Raw genomic sequence first — 25,495 nt, forward strand, 5'->3', positions numbered from 1 at the left:
ACTGTGACAGGCAATAATGGAGTACATTTAAACTACAAACTGAGCCAGGCAGTAAACTCTCTCTAGCTGTCAGGGAAGTACTGTACTTTTAGAAACCTTCAAATATTGGTGAGACAGATCAGCACAACCCTATAAATCTAGAGAAGGCATCTTTCCACTTGTGACAGTGACAAATTTCAGGCTGCAGTTATCATACATTTAACTTTTGACAACATTCACATTAGGGTGCATAAATATTCAGTTATTGCTCTCCTGACTCAGACATCAGTGAAAAATAAAAGGATACAGAGTACTCAGGAAGACAGTAAAAATGTTGGAAACAGAATACAACCCACAGAATGTTGGCAAATGGCTTTAAATGTTTTAATATCCAACATAGTCAAAGTTATCAGCATCGCCTTCCACTTAAAAGTTCAGAATGTCATGACCCATAAAAAGCATGTGGAAAAAAACAAACAGAATAGGAAAAAATAAACAGCGATATTTGTGTTTGTTTAATAAATATTTAATGTTTTAATTCATAATAAACTCTTGTTTTATTGCTGGAAACATAGGTATTTTGTAATACTTAAGCACTTCAGAAAGTGCTTGTGAACCCCCACAACAGGGGTTATGTACACCTAGAGCATGTCTTCCTGCAGTGTTCTTTACCTACCCAAATCACTACAGTAAGTACATCTACATCTCTGCTTTTCAGACCATTAAGTGTGAAATTATAAAATTTAACATGAATAAACTCCATGGGCACTACTGAGACAAGCCTGGCTATTTCATCTTCATTTCATCTCATGAGGTGTTTATTTATACACACAGACAAGTTCCACATCAGTCTTCCCTTCCTCAGGCTGAATAGTCCCTAATCCTCAGCCTCTCCAAATACAAAAGATGTTCCAGTCCCTTAGACTTCTTTGTGGCCCTACGCTGTTTTCTAACTCCAGTAGGCTATTACACTGATACATTCATTCAGGAAATCCTAATGGCCTACACAGCAATGTCATGACCTTCCTAAATGTAAAATGTTTGCAACAATTATGTATCTGATTTGCTAAATTATCACCTTTCTTAGGATATTCATAACACTGTCGCATCATTTTATGTCTGTCACAGTACTCTATACTAAAACACCTATCTTGACTTAAACATGCTATTAGACAGATCCACACACTATTTGTCTACAGCTGTGCCAACCTTCTCAGAAGTACTTCCACTGAAGTCAGAGACAGATGATTAAACTACAGAAAATAAGACATAAGCATCCTCTACTACCACACACTGCTAATTCAAGATTAAATGTGTGGGATTAATGTACACCCACAGGTCAGCAATACTCAGCTCAGTACAAATGATTTGATAATTATTGTTTATTCAGAAAGCATTCAGATGTAAATATGCACTTCTGTGGTGAGTATACAACTCAGTAGCCATATTGGCATGAGAAGGAAATGTTCAGGCAGTGGAAGCAGAGGTGGGTGACCTGGGAAGAAAACAGGAATGCTGTCCAGACATCCAGAGATAGGATCACAAAAGCCAAGGCTCAGATAGAGCTGAACTTGGTGAGAGATGTGAAAACAGGATCATTGATCAGGAGAGACAGACCAGGGAGAGTGTACTCCCTCAATAAATAAGAGGGGAGAACCGACTTCAACAGGCATGCAGAAGGCTGAGTTTCTCAGCAATTTCTCTGCATCAGTCTTCACTTCCAGTCAAGTTTCCCACATCCCTCGCATCCCTGAGCCTTCAAGCAGGGCTCTGAGGAGTGAAATCCCTCCCACTGTAAGAGAAGATCAAGTCCAAGACCGCTGCATGAGACTGAACATGCACAACTCTATGGGGCTGGACAGCATGGCATCCCAGGGTTCTGAAGGAACTGACTGAGGTGGTTGTAAAGCCACTCTCCATCATAAAGTCCCTCCTGTAAAATAAATACAGAAGAATCTCAATTACTTGAAGGTCTCTTGGGACACCTAAGGCATTAGATAATTATCATTACTTTGGTAGAGCTTGTTGGTTGCACAGATATCACATATATAGTATGTTGCACAGTATCCCATATATATAGTCACGCAGCTGTATAAGTGCACATCATGCACATAGCCACACACTGAAACACTCTGCTTCCACAAGTAAGAGACTATTCTGGCAGAAGAGTGGGGACAGCTTCATTTCACAAGAGGTATATTTGATACAGATGGGACTTGAGATGTCCTGGCAGAATACCACAGACATATTCGACATGGGTTTGGGATCGAGGAATTTTATATTCCAATGGTGACCACAAATCAGAATGTCATGGGGAAGGTCTGCCCTATCTGTTTCAGCTGCTTATATACCCAGAGTGCAGCCCACCTATGTTAGTACACAAAGGAAAGACAATTGTAAGTACAAAGGCAGCTTTTCTTATGAACAAAAACTCTTTGCTTCCCTTTCTTTGCCCCAGAAACTGTGTGAATGCCCTGTATGTCCTGCAGACTTCCTGCTAGAAAGCTGCAAGTACTTGCAGGAGTCTGGGAGCACAAGTTTAAACAGGCTTCAGAAACCTGAAATTTCTGTGTTTCCTGAAATTTCTGTGTTCCTCATTTTTAGTTATTTTTATTCCATATTGCTCATTTATCCACTCCCACCCTCAATAGCAGCACACGACAAACACCCTAAGAATCTGTTAGAAACACAGGGCTCAGAGTTACCAAAGTTGTAGCACAGGCAAATGTCTTGAGTTGACAAAAAGAGTAGTGGGGATACCCACTTATTGAGATGTGGGTTTGATGTTTTAAAAATAAGCATTGCATTCACATACTTGTCAGTTGAGAAAAAGAGGAGGAGGAGAATATTAGCTGGAAGCCACTGGCACTGTCAGTAGAGCATTTAGCAGTGTAGAGCCCACAGGCTGGGAGCTTCAGAGCTGCTCTCAGCACTGCCACCAGGCATTCACTGGGGAAAACAAAAAGAATAAAAGATAGAAAGATTCTGAAAGGTTATTTCCTCCTCTATTATCTCCTTCTAGAGGTACTGTGGTTCAAAGGAAAGAAAAGCAGTCAGCAACTCCTGAGCTGCACCACTTGACTAAAGGAGCACAGCATAGAAATTGCTATGTATTTTAGCGTGTATTTTTCCATGTTCCCTCCTTCAAATATACACCTGATTTTGTTATGCTGTTAGTATTTCAATTTATTAAAATTTTACGTTTATTTTTGTCTTTGATTATTATTCCAATACCTTACCACTCTCTGTAAGGAACTACCTCCTGACATCCAAACCTTCCTTTCTTGAGCTTAAAACTATTTCCCCTTGGCATACACTGGTAAAAAGTTGGTTCCCCTCCTGTTCATAATCCCCTTTTAAATACTGGAAGGCTGCAAAGAGGTCTGCTCCCTCAGCAAATCTTTGCAGGGGAGATGCTCCAGCTCTCTGATCATCCTTGTGGCCCTCCTTTGAACCACCATTAATTCTGCCTCCAGCAATTATTAAGTGAAAAAGAAATCTGCCTTTGTGTAAAGCTAGGGTTAAAATTTTATGAATATATTTAAGCAGGAGTGAGGAAGGAACTGAATGATATTAGTTGCCTGTGAAATCAGAAATAAATAAATAAATAAATAGGTCATTCCAGAGTGTATTACGTGTAAAGAAGCAAACATGCTCACTGGAGGGTAAAAACAGCATTCACATTATTAGAATAGTAGAATGACTTAACATGCGTTATAGAACATCTCACCTTCATTATACAGTTTTTGAAGGATATGTAGTACAGTCTTGTTCTGTTCCAGGGAATCGTCTTGGTTTATTTACTGTCTCTAGTAGACTCATGTTCCACATTATGCTCCTGCAGCTTCCAATAGAATGGATGGCTCACACTGCATAAAGCTATTCAACAAGTTTTGAAACATGTAATTGCATTTAAGAGGCAGTTTGAATATAAAAAAATGATTGTGAATATTACGAATCACTGCTGGCAAGTCTTTAAGAGTCTCTGCTCTCAAGTAAATTACTCTATCACCTGAAAAGAATCACCCCCTTGTAGGGAATACTGACTGAAATCACAAGACATTATCTCTTGGCTCCAAATGTCTTTCCATGCACACTTTGCAGACCTCTGCTAAAGCCTGTCTTGTGCCCTGTACCCATCACTTACAGTGACAGCTGTCCCAGTTCTATGTCATATCTGGCAATCAGAGTGAATCCTTTCCTAGAGGGATTAACATCACCATGAGTTCGATATCCATGTCCTCAAGGTCTTAGTTTCTGTGAAGGAACTAGAGTACCTAGAGTTGCTATGATCACTGTGTACCCCTGCATGGAATAAGGGCACAGCTGAACTTATCTTCTTCTAGCTGGTCTACCACAAACCTATGCTGATTCACAACCAAAAAAAAGTGAAATTGGCTGTGAAAGTTCTACCTATGAAAATAGAACAGGCAGATAACTGGGAGTGCATATACTGTGGGTTTGGGACTGGCCATGCATCTGTACCTGTAGAAGGTAGCACTGTGGTGAGTGGGATCAGAAATGGCTGTGCCACTCAAGACAGGAGTGGAGTGCCTTGCCTGCATGTAGTGCGGAAAGTGACTCAAAATATCTTATCTCTGTCTGCTCCCGTGTATGAGGACCTGACTATTTCTTCACCTGAAGAGGTGTGGGAAAAGCTCATTACATCCTCAGAAACACAGTCCCCGCCCAGCTCACACCAGCAGCTCATGCAGTTGGGGGCTTTTTCAACTGGGTGATGACAGCATCATCTGAAGCTACAGGTTCTCAGCTGGCACAGCAGGGCTTCACAGCACCCCGGCAGAGAGAAATTAGCACGCTTTAGCCTCAGTCCCTTCTTCTCTATTAAACGGGACATATGTATGGACTGTAAATAAAATAATTCACCAGGGAAATTACTTTCTGTGTCACTAAGTTTTCTACAGTCTCTCTATCCAGTGGCCTGAAAAGGCTGGTACTGAGCAAACAGACAAAAATAATTAACCTCTGCGCCCCTCTGCTTGATCAGCTGTAACTTTAATCTCCAGCTAGGAGAAAGAGGTTTGTGAAACGACTTTCTCATACTTTCCTGCTGGTTGCTGCATTAGAAATGGTGAGAACTACTGATACAGAGAGGGATTAAAATTAACGATCTGAGATCTTTAAGAAGGTAAGCCAAAGGGTCGGAGATGCAATATGAACCCTTAGCAAATGTCCAGTGAAAAAGAGCATCTCAGCATCCCACTGCTACCAGCCTGTTCTGGCAGGATTTAACCCTTAGTCATGGAAGTATGAAGAGAATCTGTTGCAGTGCTAAAATCAAACAGTTTGAACAAATGCAGACATTCATTTCTAGTGATCTGGCTGCATACTTTCTTATATAGTCACAGATAACATAAGCCTGAGTTAAAATTAATCTTCTCAAGATACTACAGATCATTTTGTATTAAAACAAACAAACAAAAACTAACAGACAAACAAACATAAAACCAGCTATTTTTGTTCCAAACCTTCTGTATATTTTGACCAAGGAGTTGTTTAAAATGTTGGAAAATATTTTAAAATAATTGTTTCATGTGAAAATTGATGCTCTTTCTTGATAGCACTGCGCTATGCCCTAGGCTGATCTGCTGTATCATGCCTTAACTATTAAAACCAACAAGAATGATAGCTCCATTCCTCCAAAACTGCCTTGGTAGATCATGTAAATTTTCTGTACCTAGTTTTTACTGAGCTAGAATCACTACAATTGCAACACAGGAATTTCTTAGCTTTTTTGTTTGTTTTCTACAGAAACAAAAGAGTCAGATTTTTCTTAAGGAGTCCACAGCTATAATTCCACTTAAAAGAATCAAAATTTGTATTCTAAAGCTAATTTGGCATTCTAAATAGCCTAACAGTATATGCCTTTTAATTATGTTAAGAAAGCAATATCCAATTGCAATCCTGTACTTCAAGGAGATGCTGTCGTGGGACACCTCAGTATATATTCCTTATTTGCCTGTTAGTCTAGTTACTGCAGCCAGTCAAGCACCAACCACAGAGGAAGAGTTATCTTGTCCTTCTGTAAAGCCACTATAAACCTAACCTCTATAAAAATTAGTTATTAAAAAAGCCTCACTTCAATAGTTCGCTACTACTTTAGGTCACTCTTACAGATACCTGGCAGTTTCTCAGCTTCTCTCAGACGCATGAAGGGACCATTATTACAGTCAGAAGCAGTAAATGAAGAATGAGGCTTAAACCACTACACTGCTTAATTATTAAATGAGCCTTCTACTTTTATTTGAAGAACTTAAAATTTTATTCTAAGCACTCTGAAAGTTATTTCTAAGGGAAGATCTTCTTAAAAGTATTGGAAACAATTATTCTTGCACAAAAGATGCAAGTGAAGCTGAATTGCACCCATCTCCTCCACGAGAGAAAAAGTAAATAAATAAAGTTTAAGTACAGGGGCATTGATACAACAGAACATAAGCACTTCATTAGGACAGTAAAACTGCCAAACATATGGAGGTGAAAGAGCACCATTTCTTATTCACATTACACCACTTAAAGATAAGGAAAGGGCTCTGTCCTAAGCTTGGCACATCATATAGCCATGTTCTGCAGTAAAAAGCAGATAAATTAAGGAGCAGGCAAGTTTGCATACTTACTGGGACTAGTTATGTGGGTTGGCATGCAGCATTAATATTTTTCAGGCTCATTATGTAAGTTGGTCTTGTTCACCTTCATCCCACTGGCCTCAGCCCATCAATCCAACCTATCCAGGTCCCTCTATAGGGCCTTCCTACCCTCAGGCAGATTGACACATCCCTCTAACTTGGTGCTGTCTGCATATTTACTGAGGGTGTACTCAGTTCCCTCATCCAAATCACCAGTAAAGATATTAAACAGGGCAGGCCCCAGTACTGATTCCTGGCGAACACCACTCACGACCAGACACCAGATGGTTTTAATTTCATTCACCACTACCCTCTGGGCTCAGCCCTCCAGTCAGTTTTTTACCTAGCAAAGAGTGTACCCACCCAAGCCAAGGGCTGACAGCTTTTCTAAGAGAATACTGGGGAGACAGTGCCAAAGGCTTTGCTAAAGTCTAGGTAAACTACATCAACCATTTTCCCTCATCCACTGAGCTGGCCACCTGGTCACAAAAGGAGATAAGGTTGGTGAAGCAGGACCTTCCTTTTATGAACCCATGCTGGCTCCGTCTGATGGATCCCTTTCCCCTTCAAAACTGTCTCCCAAGGGACCCTCTCTGCCATTGTCCTGAACAGTTCAAAGCCTGTCCTCTAGAAGACCAAGACAGCAGTTTTTCTAACACTCCGTCTGATTTCAACAAGGATTGAGAACTCTACCATTTTGTGATCACTCTGCCCTAGATAGTTTCTGACCACCACATCTCCCACCAGCCCTTCCCTGTTCACAAGCTGCAGGTCTAACAGGGCACCTCTCCTAGAAGGCTCACTTACCAACTGTGACAGTAAGTCATCTTCTACACACTCCACTTGCTAGGCTGCTTCCTCTGGTTCTTTTTTTGTACTTCCAGTGAATATAAGAGAAGTTGAAATCCTTCATGAAAACAAGGACTGGCAATTGCATAATTTCTGCCAGCTGCTCATAGAATGCCTCATTCATCTCTTCATTCTGGTTTATCAGACTTTATCAGACTATAATACTCCCCATCAGGGTGTCCACCTTGTTGGCCTTCCCCTGATTTTTACCCATAGCAACAAGATGTAACAATAATAATAATAATAAATAAATTTCTGTTGTGGCATCAAGGCCAATGCCATGTATTCATCAAATGTGTTTTCCTGGTCCTCTCAATATACCTCGCTGCTACTGAAGGGATAGAAAACACCACCTGTATCCTTGCTTCATCCACCAATTGCCCTACTTCCCTGAAGTCCCTTTTGATAGCCCTAAGGTTTCTCTCAGCAATAATCAGAGAGGTGAATGAGACTAGGAAGTTTTCTGGTAATTTCCCTGACCCATTCCCCAGTGAGGCAGCAGACTTCCCTCAGTAGGGTATGGTCAGCATACGGGACTCTCATAAGGGAGTCGTCTACAGTAATTACTCTTGTTTCCTTCTTGGCAGAGGCAGTCTTGAGGCATGGGGTTGACTGCCTTGCCCTAGGCAATGCTCTGGCTGCACCTTCCATGCTTCCTCACTTACCCATCCTTTGAGTTCCGAAGCCTCTAATCTATTACATAAAGGCACATGGGAAGGTGAGGTTAGAGAGGGGCTTTGTCTATGACAGTGAGCAGGGACCTGTTTCAGTTCAGTTCAATTGCTACTCGAAGGTTTCCTACAGCATGTACTGACTACTTTGTATTATGTCTAAAAAGTGCAATTTTTAGAGGTAAAAGTTAAACGAATATTTTGCTGCCACTAGATGGCATAATGCACACACAAAAAGCAGCAATGCGCTTCTGAGACAACTGCTTTCTGCACCGAGTTCATTCCTTCCTTGGACAAGAAGGAAATAAGGCAGTGTAAAAGTTCTGTCCAAAAGTGCTGTTCTTTAGAAAGCTCTGCCTGATTATGCACATCTCTCTGCATAGAGTTGGGCTTCTTTTGACAGAGGGCCCTATTACAATCTTGAAAAAAAACACAGAACATGATAACTGGAAAACTCACGTTGTAAAGCTAGATAACACCAATTTTTAACAAAGCTTGCAGCTGCACTTCCCCACAGAGAGCATGGCAAAGCTTTGATGACAGGGCTTAACAGACTTAGGAAAACTCACTGCAAGAGACTGAATGTGTCTCACTTTGTCCATTCTTCATAGGTGCCCTGCCCGCAGCAGGAGCAGAGCAAGAGGAAGACTGAATCTCCCCAGTACTCTGAGGTACTTTCTCTGAAGGATGTGCAGGGACCCCTGTTGGCTTGCTTACTTCTAGGCTTGTCACCTCTGGACCCACCTCCCTCTGCTGCTGCCTCTGCCTTATGCTTCTGAACAATGAGACCTTGAAATACTTAAGCTCTAGGCCAGCTGTTCAAGGTACATAATGCTGCTAGCAGGCCTGGGTGCTTTTCACAAGCTGGAGGGGCAAAGCAGTGTGTTAGAAACAGCCTTCTAGTGGATACACAGAAACACTTTGCTCCCCCTGCAGGTTTCTGCACTGAAGCTGACATGAACCTAACAGTGGATGAGCAATGGGTATTTCTGAATTCTCCCCATCCCTGATTCTAGGAGGAGCCCAAGCTCCTGCCTTCAATGCCCAACTGTGAATTGGCCCTTTTGCTAAGCTTGTGCCACATGAAAGACTGCAGCCATATTGGGGATGTTTAATGTAAACAGGCACCAAATTACACGACAACACAAGCCATATACTCACATCAAAGCTCTGGACTCTGAGGTTTCTCCATGTCCGTCCTAAGTTTCCACGTAGTTCCCAGAGAGTGGTGCTCAGGTCTTTGCTGTAACAACCCAGAGTGGAGAGCTGATTCCTTCTCTGGGACATTTCTGTAGCTCAGGATGCTTCAGCGTGCACTCAGCTATGACAGTGACTGGGAAGGAATGGGGCTGCTGCATTCCGTGTCTGCTCCTATGAGCAGCTTAAGGTTACAGTGGGGGCATGAGCTCAGGTTGCTGTAGCACACTGAGCATCGTTTCAGCAGGGTAGATTCAGTGATATGAAAGTTGGTTGCCTTGTTTTACTAACCTGTAATTAGGAGGGCTGCCAATCAAGAAGTTGCTTTTTCCATGCTGGGAGAATTGTGTGCATGTTCCTTTCAAAAAGCTATTTTTTGAATTCTAATAGAAGGGAATGCAATTAAGTAACGTGAGTTTTTGAAAGTAGAAGTTGTCAGTTTCCCTCCATAAAGACTGCTCTTTCAGAAGTTGTGCTCTTGTGAATGTCCACAGCAAGGCCTGTCTCTCTTTCAGGCTCAAGGCTGGAAGTGACAGACTGGAAACCACAGCTCAGCAACAAAGCAAAACGAATGAAGCCCCTCAGGACAACCTTCAAGCCTTTGCTTCAGTAAGCTAGTTAAAAACCTCTGTGGGTTTTGCAAGCTCCTGAGACTAGTTAAGTAATTCTGTGAGGAAAATGCATGATGACATTTTCCTGGAGGGCCTAGGAGAGCTGAATTCCCAAGCTGTGCTGACCATAGGCTACTCTGAAAATCCTGCCATTCGTTATTTCCCCACGTTTGTGGTTTTGAGACTTGCCACGATGCTATGGCAAGCCGTAGTTAACACTAGAGAAGGTAAGGGTTTACACTAACATGCTGGTGTAAGTATTTTCAGGTTTAGATCTGCTTTAGTTGTGGTATCGAAGACCTCAGGCTGCACGTTAGACATTCCTCCTGCATTAGAGGTATTTGCCAAGTTTGTAGAACTGCACAGCACTGACTTAAAGTGTCTCACTGTCCTTAACGTGGTTAGAGTTGTTATAAAATAGTATTTTCATCTGAGGCCTATGAGAAGCAAATGATTCATGGATTTGGTCTGGGGAGGTAGGGAGGTGACTGCAGGCCCTGTGCTGTACTGATACTGGCAAGAGTGGCAATAAGGTGTGAACTTCAGGAAGAAACACTGCATATACAAAATAACAAAACTTAATTTTTAGTCTTTATTATTAAAGCATGTAAAAAAGAGACCAAAAAACCCACAAAACTAGTGGGATATGTGATCTTGTTTCTGTGAAACAACCACATGAGGCTGCTTTAATGGCAGTGATTGCCATTCTCAGTGAGAACTCCAGGTTTTGATCACAGTTTTGATGAAATTTTACTCTTCCTGTGCTTCAGCCTTGAAAAACAGTCACTCACAAATGTATTTACTGCCAGAAGCGGTGACACAAGTAAGAAGGAGGATATTTCTCTCTGGTAAAATGAGACTTGTAGAGGTCTGGTAGAGAGACATGATCAAACTTTTAGTTGCAACTCCATATATTCCATTTGAAAATCTGCAAGTCATGTATTTATGTCAACTGAAAATGGAGTCATAAAGAAAGCAAATAAATGATATATTTTTTTTTTCAATCTTGAAACCTATTCTTAATTTTCATTGTTAAAATGGGAAGCATAGCTGCATCTTTTTCATTTAGAGTAAGCCAAAAGGAATTCTTTCAGCATTATCAATAGAAACTAGCTGTTAATCCAGCTGAGGATTAACAGACCATGTGCATGTGAGAGCTTCAGACTGGACCAGGAACAAGCAAAACTGTATTTAAGCATACACATTGGCTGCAAGAGTGTAACATCAAAAGCACCACCTCAGCTCCAGCTCTCCAACCTAGACAGAGCTGGAGCTGCTATAGTCTCTACCTGCAAGATGCATGCAACTGCCCAGTTCTCTTCAAAGCCCTGGAGCAAGCAATGCAGAAACATGCTATCTGCCCAGCCAGATTTCCCAGCTTGTAAACACATCAGCTGCAAATCAGGCGTAGTAAATCACCTGTGGATACTGATAGGACAAGGGGAATGGTTTGAAACTAAGGCAGGGGAGGTTTAGGTTAGATATTAGGAGGAAGTTTTTCACACAGAGGGTGGTAACTCACTGAAACAGGTTGCCCAAGGGGGTTGAGGATGCCCCATCCCTGGAGACATTCAAGGCCAGGCTGGATGTGGCTCTGGGTAGCCTGGTCTGGTGGTTGGGAACCCTGCACATAGCACGGGGGTTAAAACTAGATGGTCACTGTGGGCCTTTTCAACCCAGGCCATTCTATGATTCTATGACCAGACAACATGCAGCACACTGTGATCAGTCCAACAAGCCTTTACTGCCATTGTTACTCTTCAATAAGCAAAATACACACAGTGATTTAATAGGGGAAAAATAAAGACTGCAAAAAGAGAGCTTCAGACTGCCATTTTGTACCTCAGAGCTGCAAGGATTGTGAGCTAAATTATCCAGCCGTATTGTTATGTCAAAGGAAAGGTGAGTCTTTAGCAGACTAACCCAAATGCCAATGCTTACGCAACACTTAAGCCACACTTAAGCCCTTACTTGAAAATCTTACTGTGCTACGTGGATCTAGTACTGGGTAAGAGAAGAGGAATCACCTCACGCAGACAGCAACAGGAATAGCAATTGCTCAATGGTTCTTAGAGAAAGCTCCAGATTACCAAAGAGAACACACTGAGAATATGAGGAACTGTGACAGGAAATACCAATTTCTGAAGAAAAATAAAAATTAAATGGAACTATTTGTTTTTAACAGGAATGAATTAAAAATATTATTCAAAATCACCCATATTAAAGATTTAATAAACAGTATGAACAAAGGTGGAGGGGGGGAGGGGAAGATGGGAAAACTGAAGACAGAAAGCTGACAACTGGTTTAGTAACAGGTTAAAAACGCGTGCTTTGAGATCCCTATTAAATAATACCCACAAGTAGGGCAAGAAATAACCCTGCAGACGGTTATCCCCGTGACTATTCCAAAGGCACCAGGCAACAGCCCCCAGGCAACGGCCCCAGGACACACCGTTGCCAACCGCTTTCTGAGGCAGCCGAGCCTACAGACGCGCACACTCCTGCTCGGCGTCCTGCTCGGGGCTCGGCCCGGCAGAGTTTTAAGACGACATGAAGAAGATACTCAGCTTCGTAAAGAAGAAAAAACGGGATCCGCCGCCCGGCAGCGCCGCCTCGGCGTGCTCCGCCGGTGCGTACGAGATCCGCCGGAAGGAGCTGACCAAGCTGCACCGAGGGGCCGCCGCCGGAGACCTGGCCCTGGTGCAGCAAGGACTGAAGAAGCACGACATCGACGAGCGCGACAAGGCGCAGCGGTAAGGGCGGCGGGCCGGGCGGGATCCCCGCTGCATGACCTGGGCACAGAGGGCTGCTCGGCATTCCTCCGAGCTGAGAGCTCTGTTGGGGGCTGGTGAGAAAGGGCAGCGATAAGGCTGCTGGCTTCATGAAGGCTTTCTTGCTTGCGAAGCTGATGGTGGTTCCTTTAGGTTGTCATATTCCCCAGTGCTTGGTAACGGCTGCTTTTGGGTGAGGAGGGGCTCCTGCACAAAGTTGTGTTTGTTACAGTTAAATTACTCATTCGAGCTCTTTGCGGTACACTGTGCTAAATAAATAATAAATACAGTGCTCAGATCAATATTGTCAGGCTTCTATTCGGAGGTGAAGGATCTTGTATACTTATTTGGGAATTTCTCAGTGGGGACAGTCACCCTCGAGTTGTTCCATGTCTGTGACAAGGCATGATGAGTTATTTGACGTTCTGCCTGTTATTTCGTCCTCATCTTCTCTGCCTTGGAGGAAGCTGGTCTTATGGAGGGTACTCATCAGCCTGCCTGTGATGGGAGCTGTTAGGACAAGAGGGAACAGCCTCAGCTTGCACCAGGGGAGGTTCACGTTGGATGCTAGGATAAGCCTCTCCAGAGAGTGGTTGTGCACTGGAATGGGCTGCCCAGGTTGGTGGTAAAGTCACCGTCCCTGGAGGTGTTCAAGAAACATGTAGATGTTGTACTAAGGGACATGGTTTGGTGCACGCTGGTAATGGAATAAGCTTGTTTTTATTTTATTTTGTTTATTTTGGGAGGTAATTGGGATAAAGAAATGCAATTTGCCCTGTTCATGTACCACAGAGTGAAAATATTTATTTAGCTGTCTGTTTCAATTTACACGTTTCACTTTTAGGACACCACTGCATCTTGCTTGTGCAAATGGACGTGAGGATGTCGTTACGTTTCTAGTAGAAAACAAGTGTAAGCTAAATCTTTTTGACAGTGATAACAGATCTCCACTGATGAAGGTAAGTAGAACATACTATGTTGCTGCAAGTAGGAATTATTGATTATGTATTAAATGATGTCTTTCCAGATTCTTTAAGTAAGTCTGTGTAGAAGCATGCATGCTGTAATCAGTGTGGCTTTGGCATGTGCTAGCTAATCTTGGCAGATGCTTTTATATTCCAGGAATGGGAAGTTGTAGTAGTAGTGACACAGTGAAATATGACTGCTGGAAATTTTACCTTTTTTTTTTGTGTGTGTGTGTGTTGTTTCCAGGCAGTACAATGCCAGAAAGAAAGATGTGCAGTGATCCTGCTAGAGCATGGTGCTGAGAAGACACTGGTGAATTCCAGAAAAGCAGACTCTTCCACAAGAGCCTGCTGGTCATTGGAATGAATGCTGTAGAGTGTGCAGTGTTCTCCAGGGCTGTGGCTACCTGTGCAAGCTGACCTATTAGCAGAGGAACTGCGGAAGCTGTTCTCTAGCATCTTTTTTCCAGCTTTTTGGGACGAAGCCCAATAAGGGGGCAGAGGAGCATTTGCTTCAGCAGGGGCGTTAATTGGTATCCCTAGGTCTTGGCCCGCTTGTGTGAAGCCTGAAGTGATTTAAATGTTTACAAGAATCCTGTGCCTCAGTGTTCTGCTGAATGTGGCAAAGGGATGGATATGTGCTATTGTATTGTTTGTTTGTTTGTTGTTGTTGTTGTTTTGTTTGGGTCATGTTAATTTCTAGAGACTTGTAATATTCTTTTCAGTAGGTATGGAAAAGTTATATTTCTGGGAGAGAAAATTGGCTTCACAGTTGACCTTGGAAACTACTGAAAGGGAACACCTACTTCCCATTCCGTCTCTCAGTTTCTGTTTCCTTTCTGATTTTATTTCCTGTCTGCACTCCTGATTTTTAGCAGTCTTATAAATTTCCACTCTTTTGACTTCTGCCTGTTCCTCTTGTTCTTTTACTTGGCACCACCGAGAAATTTCTTGCTCTGTCTTCTTTATGCTGCATCCCACAGTCAGATAATTACACCTGTAGGTGAGACCACAAGCCTTCTGTTCTCCAGGCTTAACAGTCCTGATGCTCTCAGCCTCTCCACGTAAGCCACATGCTCCAAGCACTTAACTGTATTTGCTAATGACATGAGTCTGGAAGCTATATGCTGTCTGTTTTGACAATTACTTCTATGCATTAAAGACCTGATGGAAAATTGTGGGAATACAAGAAAAGCTGTTCAGAGCAGCAGCTGTGGAGCAAGATAAACAGCATGAGAACCAAGGACACCTCTGCAAGGAGAAGAAGAGTCTCACAGCTCTGATTGGATTTGTGCCTGCATGGACAGTTGAAAAGTGTTTTGTAGAATGCTTTGTTGACATTTAAGGTGTTTGGGAAAGTTGTAAGGGAGTTTGGGAAAGTTAGAAAATAACAACTTGTGAAGGTATATAAGGGATGTGAGAACTCGTAATAAACGATTTGGATCGTTCACATCTGAGTCCGTGCCTGAGACGCTGCAGGTGTTCTAGTGGACAACAGGTTGGCCATGAACCAACAGTGTCCTTGTGGCCAAGAAGGCCAATGATAACCTGGGATGCATTAAAAATAGTGTGGCCAGCAGGTCGGGGGAGGTGATCCTCCTCCTGTACTCTGCTCTGGTGAGGCCACATTTAGAATAGTCTGTCCAGTTCTGGGTTTCCCAGTTCAGAAAAGACAGGCATCTCCTAGGAGTCCAGCAGAGGGCCACAAAGATAATAAAGGTCCCGGAGCATCTCCCATAGGAGGAAAGGCTGGGTAACTCACATCTGTTCAGCCTGGGGAAAAGAAGACTGAGGGGGAATTTGATGTATGTTTATATATATCTTAAGGGAGATGGGAGGCAAATGGATGAGGCGAGGCTCTTCTCTGTGCTGTGTAGTGATAGGACAAGGAACAGTGCCCTAAAACTTGATCATAGAACATTTCATGAAAACATGTGGAAAAACTTCTTTATGGTAAGGGTGTCAGAGCCCTGGAACAGGTTGCCCAGAGAGGTTGTGGAGTTGCCTTCTACAGAGATATTCCAGACCCATCTGGATGTACCTGCTTTAGCGGACTTGATGATCTCTTGAGGTCCCATCCAAACCCTGCAATTCTGTGATTGGCTTTTGCACCTTTTCTGTACTTATTTATGTCCAGACTATCTTCACTGAGCAAGTCTTTCTTAGTGCTGCAGAAGAGCCATCTTAGAACTTTCTGGTTTCCTCAGTTTACTAAGTCTCAGCAGCCTTAGCAGAATGCAACAAGTAACTTTGGTACCTTAAATAAATGGTGTTCAGGTGCTCAAAGGCCTGAGATGACGATGTGCCAGCCAGAAATGACTGATGCTCTACACTGCTCTGAGCGTATGCGTGCACTGGAGCCAAACATTAGCAGCAGTCTAGCAATTCCCTTTCAGCTGAAGGCAGTTCTGCTGGCAGCTGCACTCTTCTACTGATGGTCAGGAAAAGGACAAATGGAACCAAGTCCAAAACTACAAGCATTACATGATGTGGTTGTAGAGAATCATACATGTCTTTATCCACAAATAAAATGGTGCAGCTCCCAGAGTGAAGGCTGCCTTTCTTACTGCTTTCTGCCCTCTTTGCACTAATCAAAAACAGTGATGTTGGAAGTCAGCACATAAAACTCAAATGGCTTGACTGATGTTGTGAACTCTGTGGGATGTTAAACCAGTCTCTGGATAAAACAGGAAGCCATCCCCTGTACCCACGTAACAGTCAACAGTTATTTGAATTATAACAGTAGTTAACCCCATCAACTGTTTTAATCATCTCATTTCACATTAAAGACTGCTTCCAGCCTGATCCTAGCGATTTTAACTTCAAGGATCGTAAAGCTGCCTTTTCAAAGACTTCAAGCATCTCCAGCTCCTGACTTAAGCTGTATTTGTGCCTGACATGCATCCAGGTGGGACAACCTCTAGAAGAAACATGGTGAGAAGCAAAAAGGCAGTTTCCATGTATTAGATGAACATAGGCTTTGCACTTGTGGTTTAATCATGGAAATCATTCTGTGTGCTTCTACCGCTAATGAGCTGATTATTAGCAGAAAGGCAGGACCCGCTCCCATTGACTGTTTACATCTTCATGTGCCCTGTTTTTGAAATCAAGTTCCAAGCGAGCTGAGGTTCCATTGTGTGATATTTCCTCTATAGCATCACACATTTTCAATCAACATCAACTCCTCGGCCATAATCACTTCCTCCTTGGCTTCTGCTCAGCACTGTACTGTGCCTCGCTGCAGAACAGAGCGTCCACGAGCTGTATGTGTCAACGTAATGGTGTAGATAAAATGGCACTTGGGTTGCAGTTGGTAAGAAGAGTTCTTAATTATTAGAAATAAAAATGGAAACTCGGCGTGAAATAATAGCTTTTTTTTTCCCCCCCTTTACATGTAGCTGTGTGTTTTTGCTGGTCTTTTGCACTCGTGTTGCTTTTTAAGCAATTTTGGGCACCTGTCACTGAGGACACCGTGTCACCTGCACCATTGGTGCAGATGCTCACCGTAACCTACCAGAGGTTGGATGGTTAGCAGAAACATTGCAGCATGTATCCACATACAGGTTTCTATCTGCATCGTAAGCTGAGCTAAGTTTGAAACTATACAGGTGAGAATTCTCACACATTTAAGCACAACAATCCCAGAGCAAGGACTGCACTTTAGGAATTTTTCCAGTGCTTCTCATAACGTAACATGCACATTGTGTCTGTTCACAAGAACTTAGCTCTGATCCGTGCTGCCGTACAGCTGAATCCTGTCCACCTCCAACAGGACGCTGTCCCACTTCTTCCTTCTTTTTGATGGACTTCTGTTTCTCTGTTTTTTTCCACCTGTGCAATTTCCATTTCGGTTTCCACGTAACGCATTGCAATCGTCACTACTGGCAAAATTTACAACGATGTCAAGAAAAGATAAATCTAGAGTAGAAAACAAAACAATGATGACAAGGAGGTGTGGGGAACAACCACTACTGATGTTTCAGAGAACAAAAATCGTACAGGGACTGCCCTCCTCCTGCCCTCGTGTCCCCAGGAGAAACCAACACCGTTTATATAACAGTGCAAGTGGAGGAGTTCATTGTGGAGTGACATTTCTTGGCACCCATTCAGGGCCAGCGTTACTGATGTCAGACTAACAGCAGCAACACATTGTTCAGCACAAGTCCCCGAGTTCCTGGAACGTGCTGCAAGGTCCAGGAAGGAAGATATTACTGCCTGGATAAGGTCAGGATCACAGTGCAGGCAAGTGGCTCTTGGCAGGAGTCTGACTGCTATTGTTTTCACCTTTGATTTCTACCTTCGTCAGCAGAGCTTTTATTTTCTTCAGGGAAGATTCTACTACTGGAAGAAATGTCACAGTTTCTGTAATTGCTGTAAAAATTACTGTAAATAAATAAATAAATAAATCCTTAAAAGAGTATTAGAGGCAAGTGTGGGATTTTCAAGGCAAACACCTGACTCATTACCTTCTGCCACATGTAGTTAAACTAAACCTGGTACAAGTTTCCCCTCATTGACTGGACAGCAATTGAGACTGAAGAACCCTCTTCCACTCAAAGAAAACTCATGGACTTTCATGGTTCTAATCACTAAGCAGAACACACAGCTGGAAGGTAGGAATGAAAATACAATTACTAAAAATTAGCCAAGTTGCATACAGTGCTGCCAGACATGAAGGCAGAGCTGCTATGTCTGGCTCCATGGCTCACACTTCCTTTGGTTGTCACTGTCACTCCTTAAACCCACAGCCTGAAGGATGCGAAAGAGGCAGATGTGTTCACAAATACTATAGACCAAATAAACCTTGCAAGCATAAACCATGTAGTTACAGTGGCATTACTCCCATTTGGAGTTTGAGTCTCTTCTGAGAGGCTTTCATTGTGTTGAGAAGTGCCTTCAAGGTCATTCAGTTCCTAAAGGAACATGACAAAATACCAAGCCATGAACTGTCAGCCATGGAATCAACTAAATCACCTCTCAGCAAGGCATTGAGAACACCAGCCAGGTATTTAGGATCATTTTACCTGCAGAGTAAAATTCTCAGTGGAGCACAGCTTCACCCATCGGAAGCTAATAGGTGGAAAAGCATCTATTCACACATACAGAACTGGTATGTTTGTTGGGAAGGTAGTATACTGATGGAATCGTACTAGATACATCACACTACCTGATGAGTCTCCAGATCTAGCTCAGCATGTTTGATACTCACCAAGTCCAAGGCCTAAGGATAACAGGCTGTAGCTGATAGCAAGGGATGAGCTGGACAGAAAGCCTCCCTTATCAGACTAAGTCCTCAAAACAGAATCCACATTCCTTCAACCTATGGGTTGACCAACTAATGTTTGAAGAATTTTGCAGACGTGTGGACACGGAGGCTCTGCACACGGATTCATTTGGTGTGCTTGAAGCAAAACAAAAGCCATCTTTGTAGTCAAAGAGCACACCAAATGAATTCAACACATCTTTTTATAAGCCAGCTCAGTCCTTTCACTGGAGACATCCTTTTCCAGTGTTAGCCAAGATTTGTCCCTTAACTCCAAGATGTCTTTTAAATAAACAAAAGGAGGAAGCGACCAACATCAGGCAACACAGGAAACGTAGTGGATTATGACGATTACCTCCAATTCAGTGTTACTTCCTTTTGTCCTCAACATCATCTTTCTCTGCCCTGCTCATTTTTGTAAAATCAGTTTGCTAATTTGCAAGGACACATTGAATTTTACTCAGTTTCTTGTTATTTATCATACTCATGATTTTGGCTCTTGGCAGGAAAAGCCGCTTTTCAAGAACACTGTGAACTGACACCTTATATGTATTTCAGTAGGACTCTCCATGTACTGAGGAACCATCTGACAGTCTTAAGACCAGCAGTCCGTACTGAGAGTACCTTCAAGCCTGAGAATTGTTCTTCTTTGTTGAGTACTTTTTTCTTTCCTTCAGTGAGAGAAAGGACTTCTTTTGCAGAAATTACCACTTATCTCCTAGGAAACACTTTCTTTTCTACATCCGTACAGAGTGGGAAACCACAGGAATCTTAGCAGCCAGCCAAATGGCACACAGCAACTGGCACAGCCCTGTCCAAAACAATAACGGCTTGTGGTTCCCTTTTTCCTCTCCCAGACTTCTTCCAACATCTGAGAATGAAACTTCTCTCAAAATTAAGCTCTAATTAAGACCTAACAATCCACTGTAGAGTGTAACTTTATTAGGCTATGATTTCACCTTTGTAGTTTTTAGAAGGGTAGTGGGCCTTCTGTTTGATTTAAAGAACCCCTTTGTTACCAGTTCTTCTCTCTCCGATTTCTTCACCAGTGTAACCAGCACAGTCTTTGGTCAAATCCAGACCAAAACCAATGGCATCAAAACTGAAATAAAATCTGCTGTTGAAACAGAAAATTTGAATGCAATCCAAAAGTAAAAAATAATCTTAACATTGCTGCTGTCTACATGTGTAGGTAACCAAACTTCACAGCTGACAGTTTAAGCTGTCACACAGAACTTTGCTTCTGAGTAGTCTCCCTCCTGGCAGCACTGAATTGCAGTCTGAAATTCTAACCAGACCCGTGAGCAGACCATCCTTTGCCTACCTTGTTGAAGAAGAGTCAGTTCAACAATGCACAGCCTATCAACCTAATAGGGCTTTGTGCTGCCAGTTTTTGTCAGCAGTCTTTTCTGAAAGAGTCTGAAATCACCTTTCTCAGCTTCTCCAAGAATGCTCTAGCACCTACATCTATGTCAGCCTGTGAATAGAGATGCATTACCTTCTTTGAACTCTATACCAGAGCCCCCTGTCCTGATATTGCTTGAGTTTCCCATTATTCATAGTGAAATTACACAGCATGAAATGTCCAAAGTAAATCCAACAAAAACATACTTAGTAAAATGTAGAAACTTTAATTTACAAGCGAAACTACAACATATTCATAATAAAAAAACTGGTGACTAGACAAGTTACGCACAATTTGTAAAAACTGTTGAACATTGTTAAATAGGTCTGTACAACCAAAGATTTACAAAGTCCTTGTGCATTCTCTTCTTTTCAATGCACAACTGAACCTAAGGGTTCTGCTCGAATATTCCCTAAGTCAAGAGCTGAATCTGTCTCTTCATCGATCTCACCAATGACAGCACTGTAATAAAAAACAAGTTACCAATTGTTAAAATCCTCTGATGCAAACCTAGAAAGTGAAGACTTAGTTTTGTTTTTATTGCTTAAATTTAACTGTAGAGCTCTATCACTTAAATGCCAAATTCTCGTGGTATTCTCCCACCTCATTGTACCATTTCAGCAATCAGCTGACTCTACAGCTGTGCCTTTTCCACACTGAGAAGCCTTTGTCTATTCAGGTTTTCCTTGACATATAACATTTCATACCTCTCGTTATTCTAACTTCTGCTCATTGTGCATTTTCCTACTGCAACCCTCTGAAATTCAAGGCATACCAGGTATTTACGCAATGACACAATGATGCCTGCTGTTCTATTGTTCTTCCTAGTAATCCCTAGTATTTCTCCTTCCTGATGCATCAGTATTTACGAAGAACTAGACAGAAACAGGACAGGACTGAGTTCAAAAGTAAGACATCTCCACAAGGGTAGCAAGATTCCCATGATGATGAGCAGATCAGAATGCCAAGCGGCTTTCTCAGTGCTATCACTGACTTGATCTTCAGCATGTTGGCAACTCAGACAACACAAACTGTGTTTCTCAGCTGAACGTTCAAGTACTGATAGCATGAATGCTAATTTCATATTTGAATCCCTTTAGAATTCTTGGGTGAAGAAAACCTGATGCTGGATCAACATCACTATTAACAGCTTTTTTATCCAACAAGAACTTCTCAATTTAAAACATTTCCTTAGATTAAAAACTGGCTGTAGTATCAGAGCATAAATGTCACGCCATCAAATACAGATTTTCCATCAGATCTCATTCTCCTAGATATAAAAGAAAGCATCTGGATATGGAGCTAGGAGATATGGTTTAGTGGTTTCCTGTAGGTATGGTAAAGGGAGGACAGCTGGACTAGATCATCTTGTAGGTCCTTTCCAACCTTGTGATTCTATGAAATAAAATCTGCCACTTTTGAAGTCTGCATCATAGCAAAAACACGTGCATTTAAGATGTTATTGCTATTACTATTGTTATTATTAAGTCATTTGTTTTTTTAAAGACACGTAACTATCTAGCAGAAATACATTTCCTATTTTTCCCAATTCAACAGTCCTTCTCACTTAAAATGTCTCCACTTGCTTTTGAAATGTGCTGCGTTTTTCTGATTGATGGTACATACTCACTGCAAGCCTCTAGTGTGCGCACTTATCCACACTGCAATGCCTGAAACCACTTTATCCCTTGACTGTTCATTTTTCAATAGCTTCCCTACCTCCTCAGAGTCTCCTTTTGTGAAGCTAAAGTTTCTCCTCTTTCATACAAACAGCAAACATCAGTGTGTTAATATTTGCAGGAATAAAGAAATATTCCTTCTAATAAACGTATTTCTGTATGTGTTAAGTATACAAATATATAGAGAGATTTTCTTTTTTCTACAAAATATTATATTGTATATAATATTGTATAGTATATTTGAATAACACGGCAGCTTGATATAGTGAAAAAAGAAATCAAGTAGTAAGAAGAAAGATTTGACTTCTTTGCTACCTTGGCTTGTTTGTCAATTTTTTTAATGTGTTTTCATAGAATCAAAGAACAGCTTGAGCTGGAAGGGACCCCCATGGACCAACAAGTTCCTTGTTGATCCATGGGCAGGACCACCAACCTTCAGATCTGGTATTAGACCAGGCTGCCCAGGGGCACATCCAACCTGGCCTTGAAAACCTCCAGGGATGGGGCATCCACAGCCTTTCTGGCCTGTTCCAGTGCCTCACCACTCTCTTGGTAAAGAGCTTCACCTGACATCCAATCTAAACCTTCCCCCTCTGAGCTTTTTTTATTATAAGGGTAAAGTCAAAAGTGACTTCCCATGAATATCCCTTGGAACTGGAAATAAAAATTCTTACCTGTGCTGGCAAGAACAGAATATACATATATAAATGCATATATAAATCATAATAATATATAAAAATAATACATATATATTTTTTCCTGGTATATATGTGTGTGTGTGTGTGTGTGTGTGTGTGTGTATACACATATATATGTTTTCAGAATGCTGCTGCAAAATTCATCTTCCTGGCAGGCCCATTTACTGGAGGTTCTTTCCACCGCTCTCACAGCCTCCCCATATCATCAGCTCTGCATTTAATGAGCTTTTCTGCTCATTGCATCATGGCATTTGACATCAAATGTCAATTTACCCCCTCAATCTGCTGCTACATCAGTTTTAACTATCAGTTGCTATACTGTCAAGCCTAAAACTCAGAGCATTTTTTTTTTAAATATGAAGCATTCCCTTTTCCTCTAATGCTTATCTTAATTCTCCCTTAATGTCCCTAAATAAATCCTATTAAAAGTTAACTTTGTGTACCGGATTGCTAATTTGTTGCACATTATCTCTGTCTTATTATATGTACATTCTTTTCTCTCTTCATCTGTTAACAGATTCTGCCATACACAGACTGGAATAAAGTACATCTACACAATGCCTAGACTTAAAGAAGAAAAATGCTGCGTTTCATACTGACCTTTCTTCACATTGTTATCATTGTGTGACCTGGTTAATTTACAACTCAGGTATTCTAGACCAACAATATCATAACAATACAATGCAATCACTTTTGCAAGAGAAGCATAGTTACTTGATACTTCATATGTCTCACCTTTAATAGCTCTAGCAGAGCTATCCATAGATAGGAAGATATAAGATGCATGACTGCACATGCATATAAATATATATATATATTATATATGCACACAGTGAAATTTTTTATTGGTTTAAACAAAAACATGCTCTACTTACACATTATCACCCCTTACGATGTACAATCCCAGCACTACTTGCTCAACTCCTTGTGAAGAACTGAACACTCGTTCATGGCTTTCATCCAAAATCAAGTTAATGGTCTGATCAAAACCTTTGAGGGTTCCCTGAGGGGAAAAAGATAAGCACACAATAATAAAGTTTGTTAATTGCCTTTTAAATTTATATCTTCACTCTCACCAATACCTTAAACAGCAAAGTGGCAATATTAAGATACTAGAGAACAGATGCTCTTTTTAGGTTCTAATGTCAGTCTTAAACACAAACAGCTGGAGAAGAAAACTTTGAAAATGGTAATCAATTCAAGCAAAAAGTATACAGTGCTCATACTAAAAGCTACACTATTTGGTACAAGAGATGAAGTTTTATTTCCTTCCTCTAGACAGCTGACTGTACAACTTTTAGTCTTCCTTGTATGGAAATTTCATAGTCATAGAATGGCCTGGGTTGGAAAGGACCGCAATGATCACCCAGTTTCAACTCCCCTGCTACGTGCAGGGTTGCCAACCTCTAGACCAGGTTACCCAAAGCCACATCCAACCTGGCCTTGAATGTCTCCAGGAATGGGGCATCCACAACCCCAAAACCTCCAGAGATTCAACATTAAAAATAAGGTCAATGAACAGAACAGTTAGATTCTGGGCATGGCTAGGCTGGAGTTAACCTTCCTCACAGCAGGAGGTTAACCTTCCACACAGGGCTGTGCTCTGCACCTGGCACTGTGACAGTGCCAATAGCACCTCAGTGCTCTGGCTGTGGCTGAGCAGCACCAACATCACACCAAGGCAGCATCCAAGCCACCTAACGCCAGCAGACTGGGGGCAGCAAGGCACAAGAGGGAACACAGCATTGAACCAAACTGAACACAGTGTATCCCACACCACATGACGTTATGCTCAGCCATAAAAGCTGGGGAAATGGCAAGAGAAGGAAGGACTTTGTTGTGAAATTGTCTGTTCTCCCAAGAAACTGCAAAGTGTCCTGAGACCCTGCTTTGCCCCCCAAAATAAATGTCTCACCACAATCATTCTTCCATCAGAAGTTATTACTGCGACAGTACCTGACAAGAGTTCATTAAGGAAGCAATAAGAGATATCTGAAATAGAATCATTAACATTCTCTGTAACATGCACGTGTAATAAGCTCAAGAGTCAGAATTAATTACAGAATCACAGAATGACCCGGGTTGGAAGGGACCTCAAGGATCATGTAGTTCCAACCCCCCTGCCTGGCAGGGCCACCAAACATACACCTTTACTAGATCAGGTTGCCCAGGGCCCCGTCCAACCTGGTCTCGAACACCTCCAAGGACGGGGCATCCACAACCTCCCTGGGCAGCCTGTTCCAGGGCCTCACCACTCGCACCCAGCCCGCCCTCTCTCTGCCACCCGCAGCCCATCCACTCGGCAGCAGGATACGGTTGATGTAGTTCTCCAGGGCCGACGTCATGGCGGCGGCTCCCGCGCTTCTCCTCACAGCGGTAACGCCGTTCCCGGCCCCGCTTCCGTCGCGCTCCGATGACGCTCGTCCGTCTGAGCAGCCACACCACCCCAGCACGAGGGCGGGACTGGGCTTCAAAGGGAGGAGGGGTGAGCAGGATGTACCAAGTGCGGTGAAACTGTGGTTTAAGTGCTTGTCCAGCAGAGGGAAGTCGTGGCCTCTGGTTGTATTACGAGTTCTCATAGAACAGAAACCCAGATGCTGTGAATAAGCAGCCTTGAGCATCTGTTTTCTCTCACTGGTTCCGATCCTTTGAGTCCTGATTTTAGGTGTAGGAATTCGGTACCTGTGTCTTAGCGTGTCACTAAAGGGCTGATGATAGCAGGACACGGGGAAATGGTTTTAAGTTGAAAGAGGGAAGATTTAG

The 25,495-nt window shown here is 42.3% G+C and overlaps 2 protein-coding genes across 3 annotated transcripts; one reads left to right on the forward strand and one right to left on the reverse strand.

Annotated features, from left to right (window-relative positions):
- The first annotated feature begins 8,482 nt into the window (after nucleotides 1–8,482).
- ANKRD7 (ankyrin repeat domain 7) lies at nucleotides 8,483–14,927 on the forward strand. 2 transcript variants are annotated; one of them, XM_015853495.2, is made up of 5 exons: nucleotides 8,483–8,814; nucleotides 8,867–8,967; nucleotides 9,856–9,949; nucleotides 13,567–13,681; nucleotides 13,935–14,927. In XM_015853495.2, exons 1-5 carry the CDS (start codon nucleotides 8,726–8,728, stop codon nucleotides 14,052–14,054), a joined length of 519 nt encoding a protein of 172 aa, XP_015708981.1. In that variant the 5' UTR covers nucleotides 8,483–8,725; the 3' UTR covers nucleotides 14,055–14,927. The 2 variants fall into 2 exon arrangements, with proteins under 2 accessions (XP_015708981.1, XP_015708989.1); XM_015853503.2 differs by lacking the exons at nucleotides 8,483–8,814; nucleotides 8,867–8,967; nucleotides 9,856–9,949 and adding an exon at nucleotides 12,462–12,704 and having other exon boundaries at nucleotides 13,935–14,907.
- Nucleotides 14,928–20,558: 5,631 nt separating this feature from the next.
- On the reverse strand, nucleotides 20,559–25,179 carry LSM8 (LSM8 homolog, U6 small nuclear RNA associated). The gene is made up of 4 exons (XM_015853520.2): nucleotides 25,047–25,179; nucleotides 24,648–24,688; nucleotides 23,608–23,735; nucleotides 20,559–20,817 (listed from the first exon to the last, which is right to left on the reverse strand). Exons 1-4 carry the CDS (start codon nucleotides 25,075–25,077, stop codon nucleotides 20,727–20,729), a joined length of 291 nt encoding a protein of 96 aa, XP_015709006.1. The 5' UTR covers nucleotides 25,078–25,179; the 3' UTR covers nucleotides 20,559–20,726.
- Between the last annotated feature and the right edge of the window lie 316 nt (nucleotides 25,180–25,495).

Source organism: Coturnix japonica, chromosome 1 (assembly GCF_001577835.2).
Source record: "Coturnix japonica isolate 7356 chromosome 1, Coturnix japonica 2.1, whole genome shotgun sequence".
Taxonomy (NCBI): Eukaryota; Metazoa; Chordata; class Aves; order Galliformes; family Phasianidae; genus Coturnix; species Coturnix japonica.

Bases quoted from the DNA above. Each gene is read 5' to 3' on its own strand.
- LSM8 (XM_015853520.2), bottom strand. From the start codon at position 25,077: ATGACGTCGGCCCTGGAGAACTACATCAACC. The intron at 23,736-24,647 runs GTGAGACATTTA...TTTTCCCCTCAG, and splicing joins CTGATGGAAGAATGATTGTG to GGAACCCTCAAAGGTTTTGA. The intron at 20,818-23,607 runs GTAAGTAGAGCA...TTTTTATTACAG, and splicing joins ATCGTAAGGGGTGATAATGT to TGCTGTCATTGGTGAGATCG.
- ANKRD7 (XM_015853495.2), top strand. From the start codon at position 8,726: ATGTGTCTCACTTTGTCCATTCTTCATAGGTGCCCTGCCCGCAGCAGG. The intron at 8,815-8,866 runs GTACTTTCTCTG...GCTTACTTCTAG, and splicing joins AATCTCCCCAGTACTCTGAG to GCTTGTCACCTCTGGACCCA. The intron at 13,682-13,934 runs GTAAGTAGAACA...TGTTGTTTCCAG, and splicing joins ACAGATCTCCACTGATGAAG to GCAGTACAATGCCAGAAAGA.